Raw genomic sequence first — 12,061 nt, forward strand, 5'->3', positions numbered from 1 at the left:
GATTTATATGTTCATAGTGGATATGTTGATGGTGTTGCGGCCCTTAGTTCAGTGTTGCCGGCCCGGTGGGCGGGGCACTGATTTGGGCTAGATTTTGGTTTTACGGGGGTTGGGGCTGTGCAGCACCAGGCAGCATGCGCAGATTTATTCAGCGTGCATTACCACGCCCCAGCATACCCGCACGGCCTCACCCCACCACCCGAGTCATCGTCAGTTCAACACTGAACTGAGTGCCAGGCCAGCCCGACCCGACAATGATGTTGTGGACTGGCAGTCAGCAGCCAGTACTGCCAACAGCACCAGGCAGGCCTAATAATCAATTTGATAAAGTTAAAGGCAGTGCAGCGTCTCGGCCCACCACGAATGGTAAGAAGTTATGTATTAGTCGCTGTTGGACCTGGCCCTTTTGGCAGGTTCACCCCTAAACTTTTTGCATTTATCCTAGCCTTTTTCCCTATGTAGTGTTAGTGGTTTTAGGCCTCTAGGCACTTTAGCACTGTGTCCCAGTGTAAAGTGTGTGCGCTCTGTGTTACCTTTAGTGAGACTGGCCTGCCCTCCCATAGGAATGCATGGGGGATATGTGTGTCCATGGTAATTCCTGGTGTGAGAGGAGTGCAGGGTCAAGTTTAGAATGTGCGAACTCGTAGGAATAAATGCTGCGCAATGGGGCGCGCAGATTTATTATATCTATAGGAGAAATACCACTTCTAGAAGTTGGCATTTCTGTGTGCTATTTTGCCTGCCTGCCTGATGTGGAGTGCATGTCTGGCTTGTGATTGACAGGGGCTGAATGGTGTGCTTGGCTCCAGGAGCCAGGATGAGTCTGCCCAGTGGTGAATAGGGAGATCTGCATGTAGATGGGAGGGAGGAGCTGCACCTGGGACCTGAATAGGGCTGTGCCTTCCCTCCACAATGCTGGCTCCGCCCCCTGTGGTGCGTCTGAGCACCTAGCCCCCACCTGACAATGGAGAGAGGAGCTGAGCACAACAAAGTGCTCCAAAGCTCCCCCAAACCAGTTGCATCTGGTTTTCCCCCAGCCCTGTGCTCGGGGAACAAAGGAAAAATGTGTATAAAAGAAGGGGCTGTGACCCCATGAAAATCTTCTCTCGGTGTCCTGACTTGAGGGGGGCCTGCTGCTGCTGCATTGCCTCCGGGATAAGCCTGACTGCTCGTGCCAAGCTACCAAGGGGGTGAGCAGGGGTTATCTTTGGCATGTAACTTCCTTGCCCTGACTAGAGTGGTGGTTTCTGCCTGGCTTTGGCGCAAGCCTTAGCCAACCAGAAGTCCCATTTCTAACAGTCGACATGCCAATAATATACAGTGGACCTGGTGGCCCATCCATGCATTTTTGGGAGCATGGTGGCGAGACGTTTGTCAGTATTATGTGGTATATACACGGTCACCGGAAAACTTCCTACAGCCTCATCAGAGCCAGTCCTGTGTTCTAGAAGCTTCGATCCAGAGCCGTTTTCTTATGGCTGACAGTGACTGTAAAAAACTGTCTCAGTATCTGGAAACCACAGACCCGATGCAAGAATCGTTTAGCTTCTCGTATTAAAAGTTTTTTGGGTGACAGGTCTCATCATGGTCAAACCCGGCATTAGACTAAAGAACAGGTCCACTAGTCTAATGCGGGGATCGTGAAAAGGTTGCTTTGTGCTCTTATGGTTTTGTTAGCTGTAGTGCAGTCTCTAGTGTGGGCTGTGACTGTGGTGCCCTTGAGAGCTGTTGTGCAGCCTCCCGTGTGGTCTGTGGTGCCCTGAAGAGGTGTAGTTGCAGTCTCTAGTGTGGGTGGCTGTGATGCTCTGGAGAGCTGTGGTACATTGACATTCGCCAGTGTGGGTTGTGATGCTCTGGAAAGCTGCATGTGGGGCGTCCTTACATGTGATTGCTGGGCAGGCTTCCAAAACCTGGACAAGCATCAATTTTACACTCTACTGCCAGGGGCACCAGACAGAGGGTACCCAAGTGTGCTTTGCAAGTGATTGTAGCTCCAACCTTCGCAAAACCATTCATTCTTTATAGCGTTCGAATCACAAGAGGCTGGTTCCCAGCTCCGAAGTCAGCAGCTCTGGCCATTATGCCACAGCCTCTCCCCACTTTCTTGGTTAGTAATTGGTTCTGTTTTAGGCAGCGCTAACAGAAGAAATGGGCTGGGGCAAGCTGCCTCTTGAGGAGAGCCCGGCACTTATTTTTTTACAAATTATCCACTGACTACTAGTACTAACCTTACAGACATATTTGATTTTGTTACTAACTCCAACATGTATTTCAGGGCGTGGGGACACATAAGCCTAAGTTTTGAGTAACTTTACAATCATAAATGGTGAAAAGCCAAAAGTAGTAAAGTTATTCAAAAGTTTAAGAGTAAATTTACCTGTAATAAACTTACAATTGTAAATTTACCTAGGTGAATGGGCCTCCTATGTCTAGTGATGGTGGCCACTTTCTCAAAAAAAGAATTAGGGAACCAACAGAGCAGGAGACTTGGCAGTGTCTGTCACTTACAGAGGAAAATGGGCAGAATAGAACACTTGCCCTTCCCTGTATGTGGGGGCGACCTGTATGCAGATTACAATGTAAACATTTTTAGAGCATATCATTTGTAATTAGTAGTAGGGAATACGATTAGTTGATTGAACCCAGAGGGTCAAAGTAGCTTTATGATTCCCATTTCAGATGCTAAAAGAGGGATATGAAAATACAAAAACAGCAAAGCTCTTACATCTCCCCACTGGTAGAACAGTTTGGCCGCATTCCACTGCAGCTTCTGATTCCGCTTGTTCCCCACAATTGGAGACCGCCCCCTTGAGAGGCCTTTCTTGGCGATGTTCACATGGTGGCCCTTCATCCACTCTGGCCAGTTGCCGCGGTTACAGCGGTGCACAAATCGGGCGCATTCCAGAAACAAAGCTGCTCTTGCTACCACTGGTGCTTCCTATATTCAATATGGATACAATGACAATATTATCATGTTTCAGTTTTCAAGAGTTGGTGTCTTTTTTTCAAAATACATTTTAAACATTATTTGCAGATGAACAACAACATTACCCCAAATCCTCCTGGAAAGATGTCCACATATATTAATATTATAGAGGGAAGAAAAACACTCTTTAATCATTAATTTGCCGCCACTGCCTTACACTGTGATATTGTCTTCAGCCTTGGCCTGGCCACCTTTTTTCATTTTGGCTCAACTGTCTCATGCTTTATCGAAAAGTTTGATTTAAAGCACTTTTGTGAGCAAATAAGTGAACAATTGCATTCCTCATTTAAGCATTTACTTTACTAAAAACTCAATTTTGTCCATCACTTGGTACCCCTGGACAAAGCATTAGCTTAAAGTAGAAGAGTTGTGGAATGTTCTTTCTTTGAACAATACAGCTTGTATAATTTTTACTTCAACCATATGTGGTGTAGTAAAAAGAAATGTCATATAGGGACTCTTCTGGGTCCTACGGATAATTCAATATTAAATGATAATGAACCATAGCAAAGTTATCCTGATGTCACATTATGTTTTTATCCACTGCTCTTCTCTCAAGTGAGATAGGTATTTTACCTTTTGCTTGCAATGACATTTGAATGACATTTGCTTTTGAAATGACATTTGAAGGGCCTGATTTACCAAGGTAAACGTACACTTTTATGTAAGCTTACTATTTTTGGGGTATTCACAAACTGCGAATTGAATTCTACAAATAGTAACTTTATGACTGCAGAGAATCTGCTCTTAGAAAGATAGGACAGGGAAGATAAGATGAGAAAGAGAACATTACCAGTCCCTAATACTATTGCTTATTATTTGATTAAATTACCAGAATAGATTAGATCCCAGACTGTCTTGCAGCCTCATTCATGATCTGTTTAAAAAGGATCCTGATGAAACATATTTAAGGGTCATCAGATAACAGCTGAAGAATTGTAGAAAACAAACTCTCAAATGTTTTACTTTGTCACTGATTTACTGGACTGGATGACCTTGAAAAAGAACAAATTTAATAACATGCTTTAGTAGCATGAATTAAAATACAGAGTTAGTGTTAATTTGACATTAAAAATCAGGGGGTTGCTTCTAGGTCAATGCGTAGCCGATCTTAATGCAGAGTACAATCCACCCGGCCTTCCCCTTCTTCGCTCAGACATACACCACAAAGAGTTGGTCGTCCACCCGGAACTCTTGCGTGTGGTCGAGGTAGAACAACAGCATTCTTTTTGGGTCCAGTCGTTGGAGTCGCTCCTCTTCCTGAGAGGGATGAGGCGGAGCGTAAAAGGTAGGCAGGGTGATGGACTGGCCTACATGAAAGGGAGTGACAACTTTCATCAGGAAGGAAGCTCTAGTGTGAAGAATCAGCTTGTCTGGGTAGATATTCAGGTATGAGGGCTTGGGTGACAAAGCCTGAAGCTTACTGACCCTCATAATAGTAAGGAGCCTGAAAGGACAGTTATGCAGTGGTTCATAAAGAGCACACATCAGAAAAGGGAGCACTAGAATAAGGTCTCACTGAGGCATGATGTAAGGTGAAGGAGGTAACATGATGCAGATCTTTGAAAAACAAATTCACAAAATGTGATTTGAAAAGGGATGGCTGATATGGCAAACATAGGAGGGCAGAGATGGCAAAAAGATAGCCCTTCAGGGTTCCTAAAGCAGAGCCCTGCTGGGCAAGAGAAGAAATAAAAAAAATGATTTGAAAAAGGAAAGCAGAAAGAGGGTCAACCTGTTTCTCTGCACACCATGCCACAAACTTGCCCCAACAGCAGGAATATACTGTTTTGATAGAGGGACGCCTAGCTCCCAAGATAACATTGCAGACTTCGGGCGAAGGTAAAAAGCTGTCCACTGTTGCCGCTCAATCTACACGTATGAAGGCAGAGCGTTGACAAGTTCTGGTGAAGAACCCTCCCCTGATGCTGCGACAGAAGACCCTCCCAAAGGGGCAGTCTGATTGGAGGACCATGGGCCGCACTCAACAGCTCGGGATAGTAGGCATTCCGAGTCCAGTTCGGAGCCGCAAGGATGACTTGTGCCCAGTTGTTCCTGATCTTCTTGAGATCTCTGGGCAGGAGTGGTATGGCCAGAAAGGTGTACAGGAAGCCTGAGCTCCACTTGAGATGAAAAGCGTCTCTGAGCAAGAGCCACTTTGGAAACTCCAGCATGCAAAACTGCGGACATTGGCACTCTTGAAGGTGGTGAACAGATCTTACCAAGGCTCTCCCCAGTGCTGAAAGAGACCTTGCACCACCTCTGAATGGAGACACCATATGTGAACTGCTAGGCACCTTCGACTGAGTTCCCCAGCCCTGGCATTCAGAGAGTCCACCAAGTGTTGAACCGCCAGGGAAATCCCCTGACATTCCAGCCATGTCAAGAGGCACAGGGCCTCTTGACAAAGGGTCCACAACCCCACCCCGTCCTGTCTGTTTCAATACCACATGGTGATGCTGTTGTCCATGAACACTTTTTACCTAGCTGGAGTGTAGAAAGGCTTTCAATTTCAGTCAGACTGCCCAGAGCGCTAGTAGGTTGGTGTGGAGTCCGGATTCCGCAAGAGACTATAGACCTATCAGCTCCACCTCTCCCAGATGGCCACCCCATCCCAAGAGTGACACATATTTCAGTACTGACAGATCTGGGTGGGGATTGGAGGGGTCTGCTGCTGACCCAGTAGCAGTTTGTTAACCATCACTGCAGATCTTTTGCAGTCCCCTCCGAGATCCGGACCATGGTGGACAGATTCCACTGATGCTGTGCCCACTGGAACGTCAGGTCCCACTGCAGAGCCCAGCTATGCCAGCAGGCATGCGTTACAAGAAGGAAACAGGAGGCCATGAGGCCTAGCAGCCTCAGAGTCAGTCTCACTGAAACCTAGGACACAGCTGAAACATCTGTATTATAGCTTGAATATCCTGGAATCACCATTTAGGAGGAGAAGCCCAAAACTGCACTCTGTACAGAACAGCCCCAATGAAAAGTTGCTTCTGCGAGGGAGTCAGGTGAGACTTCGACACGTTGACAGTGTACCCCAGAGAGTGCAGGAGGTCCGCTGTAGTGTGGAGGTGGGAGACGACTGCCTGGGACAAGCGCGTCTTCAACAGCCAGTCGCCGAGCTGTTAAGATAGGGGAATATTGGTACCCCTAATCATCGCAGATGAGCTGCAACTACTGCCATCACCTTGGTGAACACCGGAGGGGTGCTGGTAAGGCCAAAAAGGTGCACAGCAAACTGAAGATGCATGTGGCCTACATTGAAGCACAGGTAACGTCTGTGGGCAGGCAGAATGGGGAAGCAAAACTATGCGCCCAGCAAGTCCAATGCTACCATCCAGGGCAGAGTGAGCATGAGCATTTTGAATTTCTCTTTTTTGAGGATGAAAGTGAGAGGGTTCATGTCTAGGATAGGACAAAGGCCTCTGTTACATTTGAGCACCAGAAAGTAGCTGGAATAACAACCAGGACCTACTTCTGGCATCAGTACCCTCTCTATGGCTCCCTTGGCCATAGAGAGGGTGCATAGTAAGGAGAAATGGTCTTCGTCAGTATTTCGTAAGTGGGTGGCAGGGGTGGAGGGGTACTCATGAAGGGGAGAGAGTAGCCACTTCGGACAATCTGGAGAACAGAGCAGTCTGATGTTATTGACTTTCAGTGATGCAGGTGATGGCGTATCCTGCCTCCCACTGGTTGTCTATGATGACTGGAGGAAATAGAAAGGCTTTGCGGTTGCAGCGGCCATGGGGGAGGATTGGCTCGACCTCTGGCTGCCAAGCAGAGGCTGGGAAACTTGCACGCTGTGTTGGCTGGGCAGGTAAGAACACGACTGGCAGCACCTTCAATGGACACAAAAGGGGCAAAAGGCAGACTGGGGTTGGTGGGAGGCCATGGAAAGGACCTGGCTTTAGCCCTGCTGTCCTTGAAGCGCTACAGTGCTGAGTAAGCCTTGTCTCAGAGACAGAAGCCATCAGAGGGCAAGTCCATAAGCAAAGCTTGGAAATCCCTTGAAAAGCCAGTCATCCTGAACCAGGCATGGTGCCATAGGGCCACTGACGCAGAAACCTCTCTACCTAGCGACTCGGTCACGTTCAGTCAACTTGGCTGCATCCCTCCTATCTGAAATTGCTTGGGAGAGTATGGCCTGGGCCTCCTTTGGGACCATGGGCAGAACCTGCACAACCGAATCCCACAGTGCATGGGGGTAATGACCCAAAAGGCACACAGTGTTCATAGACCACAGTGCCAGGCTGGTGAAAAAAAAAATGATCTTGCCTAATGTGTCTAGCCTCTTGTATTTCCAATATGAAGGGGTGGTAGGAAATGCGCCAGGATTTATACAGGAAGTGGAGGCTTGAAACACCAAGCTCTCTGGAGTAGGGTGTTGTGTGAGGAAACTGTGGTCCACTGGGATGGGGCGATGGCAGCAGGCGATTGTCCTGTTCACAGGGGCCCCTGTGCAGGGTTTGGACCAGGTCTCAAGCAGGACATCCGTAAGGGCTTCGTTAAAATGGGAGAAGTGGTTCAGAGGAGGTCACTCCCGGCTGAGGTTCCTCTGCCAGGATAGTAGCCTTAACTGCCACATAGGGCAGGGTAAGATCCAGGACCTCAGTCACCCTCCCTTCTCAACCGCATAGCAAAAGACATACCCTCCTCCTTAACCATAGTAGGAGAAGTGACCATGCCAGTATCCGGGGAGGTGTCCTGTCCACTGGCGTCCGCCAGTCCCTCACACCAGTCCATGTTAGGGTCTAAGGGCTGTTATTCTTCAGGGTCCAGTGGCCTCTCCCAATCTTTCCAAAGTCCTAGCCCATATGAAAAGGGCTCAGGCTCCAGCCTGGAGGTCATGGCTCCAGTCAGCACTGGAATCAGTGTTGTGTGATGCCCCTTCGGCTCCATATCACAGTTGGGGACCAGAATGGGGATGGCACAGCTGGAGGGCGGCAGCAGCGGCAGTGGGAACATTGGGACCGGCGCGGGGAAGGTCGAGATGATACAACCGGCACCAGTCAGGGTCCATCCATTGATCCAATGGGCCTGACTGGTGGTAGAGGTGGAATTGCCAGCAGGGAACAGTAGTGACCCCTCCAGAACCTGGGGGGCCCAAAGGCACGCCAGCAGGAATGGGCCACCCAAATAGTATGTGCATGGCTTCATAAAATTTGCAAAATTGGGTAGCGTTTGCTACCGGAAACTCGGGGTGGTGCAGATCCGGCCCAGGCACCGGCTCTACCATAGAGACAGGCCTTGAATGATGATGCTCCCTTGTCTGACTTCGACAGATGGGGCGAAGATTAAGACCTCTTCGATTTCTTGCTCTTCTTCTTTTTGTGGGGCTTACCAGAAGACGACTTTGAGTGCAACAAGAATATAGCATTCTACGACCAATCCAGGGACATTCCTCTCGACTGGGATCGATACCGTCGTGACATTGCACGTTGAGCGGCAAGCAGCTTGAGGGACTGCTCCCTAAAGGCTTTTTGGGGCATGGAGTGGCAGTCTACGCAGGTCTTTGGACATACTGCAGGTCTTTGGGTTGTGGTCGTGCTCAATGCACCAGAGGCAAACAAATTGCGGGTCCGACACTGCCAGTGACAGGCACCAAAGGGCTTGAAGCCGGCTTTCCTAGTTGACATACCTGCCACACTATGAGAAAAGATCTAAAAAAAAGTCAAAAAAGAGTCCGTCCAAAAATGACTGGGGTTAGCTCTCTCCAGATCTGCGCTGACTGATGCAGAATGAAAATAACTGAATTCAGCACGCTGGAATGGCGCCTATATAGGCACCACACATGTCACTTCCGGGCCGAACAATGCCACCTACTGGCACGCCGGGATACTGCTCACGAAAAATGTCCAGATCCAGTCTGAAGCCTGGGGATAATTCTATGGTAAGGAATTTGTGGCTAGAAGTCTCTATCAGATCATCTTTTCAAAAGATTCAGATTTTGGCTTAACATGTATGGATGAAACTGCACAGTGACAAGAAGGGATGTAACTGGTAGTCTACAAGACAATTTGTGTGATTAACCAAAGAATATCTACTATACAGAAGTCCACGCTATAGCTGATGTCTTGCATTCACTCTGTAGTAACATCATTTTATTTATTCAGTGTTTCATACAGCACCGACATGACCCGATTATAAGAGTGCCTCACATTTACATAGCCTTAAACTTACGACAGCAGGTTTGACACGAACCTTAAGCAAAAGTAACAAGCGTACATCAATTTGAGTGAGAGACATTTGTATTTACAAAAACATATATACATGTCCTAACGACTACTAGAGATCGATTTGTATAATCCTAGTGTGTGAACAGGAAAGTATCCTAACAGTGTCTGGTCTACTGTTATGGAAGAAGTTCGCTCATACGAAAAGTCTTAGCTTCTTTTTTGAAAGCTGAAGTGGATGAGTTTCTTCTAATGCTCAGGGAGAGTGAGTTCCACATTCTTGGTGTAGCACCAGAAAATGCTTTGTCATATGTTCTCTTCTTACAGAAGAGGGCAGGTTTCAGTAAGAGATCTCCATTGCTCCGAGAGATTCTGCTGCCTCCTGATAATGTGATTTTCTGGGCTAGGTATAGTGGTGTTTTGTAATGTATTGCTTTGTGTGTGATACATGCCATCTTTAGTTGAATTCTTGCTTCATAAGGTAGCCAATTAACCGCTTTCAGATGTGGGGTGATGTGGTCAAACGTTCTGGAACCTGTCTCCTGGCTGCCTTGAGACAAGCTTTTAGAGGGGCTGTTGAAATCTTGGGTAGTCCTGATAAAGTTGCGCATCCGTACTCAGTCCTCGGGATAACTAAAACCTGGATTCCTGTATTGAGGTCTGATGTAGCTATGAAAGGTTTCAGTTTCCTAAAATAGCTGAGATGGAAGTGGGCATTTTTTGCCATCGTGTTAATGTGGGTTTGCATGTTCAGGTTCTTTTCTAGCGTAATTCCAAGAGACTTGGTTGAGTCTACTGGACTCGGTGTACAGTTTAGCGCAGTGATCAACTTGGTCCATTCTATTATACTCGTAGAGCTTTTTTGGGGGAAATCAGAAGGAATTCTGTTTTATGCGGGTTAAGCTTGAGATGATTATTAGTTAGCCAATGAACGGTCCTCTTTAAAGCCTGGTTCATGATGATGACCTCTTCCAAGGATGTAATCTTGACATACAGCTGTGTGTCAACTGCATACAAGTGGAAGGAAATGTTTGCCCGCTGCAAAACTTCTGTTACTGGTTCTAAATAAAGATTGAATAGAGTAGGGGATAGTGTTGATCCCTGCGGTACTACAATAAGATTTGGGGATGATGCTGATAGTGTTTGGTTCACCATGAATCTTTGAGATCTGTTCTCTAAGAAGGGTCTAAACCACTCTAGGACTATCTCAACTAACCCCATCCTTTCCTCAAGTCGGTCTAGTATTTTGACATGGTTTACTGTGTCGAATGCGGACAAAAGGTTGAGCAGAATTAGGAGACAGGTTTCATTGCGGTCTAGACCAAGTAGAGCATCATCCAATATGTGAAGAATTGCTGTTTCAGTACTGTGATTTGGTCTGAACCCCGATTGGCAGTCATTCAGAAGTCTGAATTCAGAAATGTGTTGGCTCAGTTATTGTTGAACACATTTTTCTAGAACTTTGCCTAGCATGGGAATGTTTGTTACCGGTTGAAAGGTGTTAGGATCTGAGGGGTTCTCTGTAGGTTTTTTTAAGATTGAAATGACTTGCCCTGTTTTTAGGCAGTCTGGCAATGAGCCTTGTGCTAGCGAAGCATTAATAATCTTGTTCCAAGAGGGGATGAGCAAGTGGTTTATTGTAGACCAGCATTTTGAGGGGAGAAGATCATTGAAATGATTGAAGAGTTTCCTCGGTCTGTTTTTTGCATTATGCAGTTCTCTTCTACAGAAGTCTTTTTTTGATTTTAGAAAACTTTTATTGTAGGCGTTTCCGGCCTGTCTTGGTAGTTTTAGATGGGGAGAGGATGGGTGTTGTCTCCATTTCCGTTCTGTTAGTCTGAGTGACCGTCTTTCTTTGTTGAGGGATCCATTAAACCAAGGGTTTTTATCTTTGTCTAGTATTCTTTTGAATTTTAAAGGGGCTATGTCAGCAATTATTTTCATCTTCGTGGTATTGTAGAATTCCATGAGTTCGCTGACGTCTGCCTGGTTATTAGGAGGTTGCAGTTCTTTCTCACATCCTGATACAAGATTCTCCATATTGAGACCTTTGGTGTCACTAACCCATTGTCTGGGTTTCATTGATTGTGAGGATGTTTTCTTTTTTATGTAGAGTACTTGGAAGGTAATAATGTGATGATCTGACCAGTTACAAGGAATGATCTTGATAGCATCAACAGCTTTTTCCTTGGGGATGATCCAATTAGATGTACAGCCTTTTGTGTGGGTTGGTAATTTGCATTGTTGAACCAAAGATTGATCTTCAAGGAAGTCTTTGAGCATATTGATCTGAGTATCATTGCGATCTTCCCAGTAAAGATTGACGTCTCCTAAGAAAATATCGTTGGATTGAGGAGCAGAGTTTGCTGTGATGATTTCTATCCGCTGGTCTATGAACATGGTGTTTTTGCCTGGGGGGTGGTAAAACGCGTGTAGCTTGCAAAGTTGGTTATCTATCTATTACGTACAGACCGAGGTATTCACATGACTCAAGGGGGTCCGAATGTACTTTTGTGATGGCAATGTCAGATCTATGTATACAGGCGATGCCGCCACCAGTTTTGTTTAGTCTGTCTATTCTCACAATGCTGTAGTTTGGTGGGACTAAGAGATATCAAGGCATGGGGTGGATAATTCTGTCAGTATAGTTACGTCGATTTCCTGGTTTGAGATGAGATCGGCTATGTCTGCGGCATGTTTCTTTGCTGAACGACAGTTAAGTAGTAGGCACGAGATAGGTTTTTGTGGGATGACCCTTTTGAGTCTTGCTTTTTGGGACTTAAAGTCACTTTTTTCTGGCTGTTGATGGTTGATTTTCTGTGGGGAGCCTTTGAATTTCTATTTGCGTTGATTAGGACTGATTGAATTTTATGTTCGTTTACCTTAGGGGGGAGATTGA

At 46.4% G+C, this 12,061-nt stretch overlaps 1 protein-coding gene across 1 annotated transcript in view; it reads right to left on the reverse strand.

The window, feature by feature from the left end:
* Positions 1-12,061, reverse strand: part of UNC80 (unc-80 subunit of NALCN channel complex) — a 3,271,126-nt gene that overhangs the window by 2,034,807 nt on the left and 1,224,258 nt on the right. Inside the window, exon 22 of the mRNA XM_085648598.1 lies at positions 2,726-2,938. Coding sequence (XP_085504724.1) covers positions 2,726-2,938 — 213 coding nt within the window. The remainder of the gene's footprint in view (positions 1-2,725; positions 2,939-12,061) is intronic.

This window comes from Triturus cristatus, chromosome 3_2, assembly GCF_964204655.1.
Source record: "Triturus cristatus chromosome 3_2, aTriCri1.1, whole genome shotgun sequence".
NCBI classification, from domain to species: domain Eukaryota; kingdom Metazoa; phylum Chordata; class Amphibia; order Caudata; family Salamandridae; genus Triturus; species Triturus cristatus.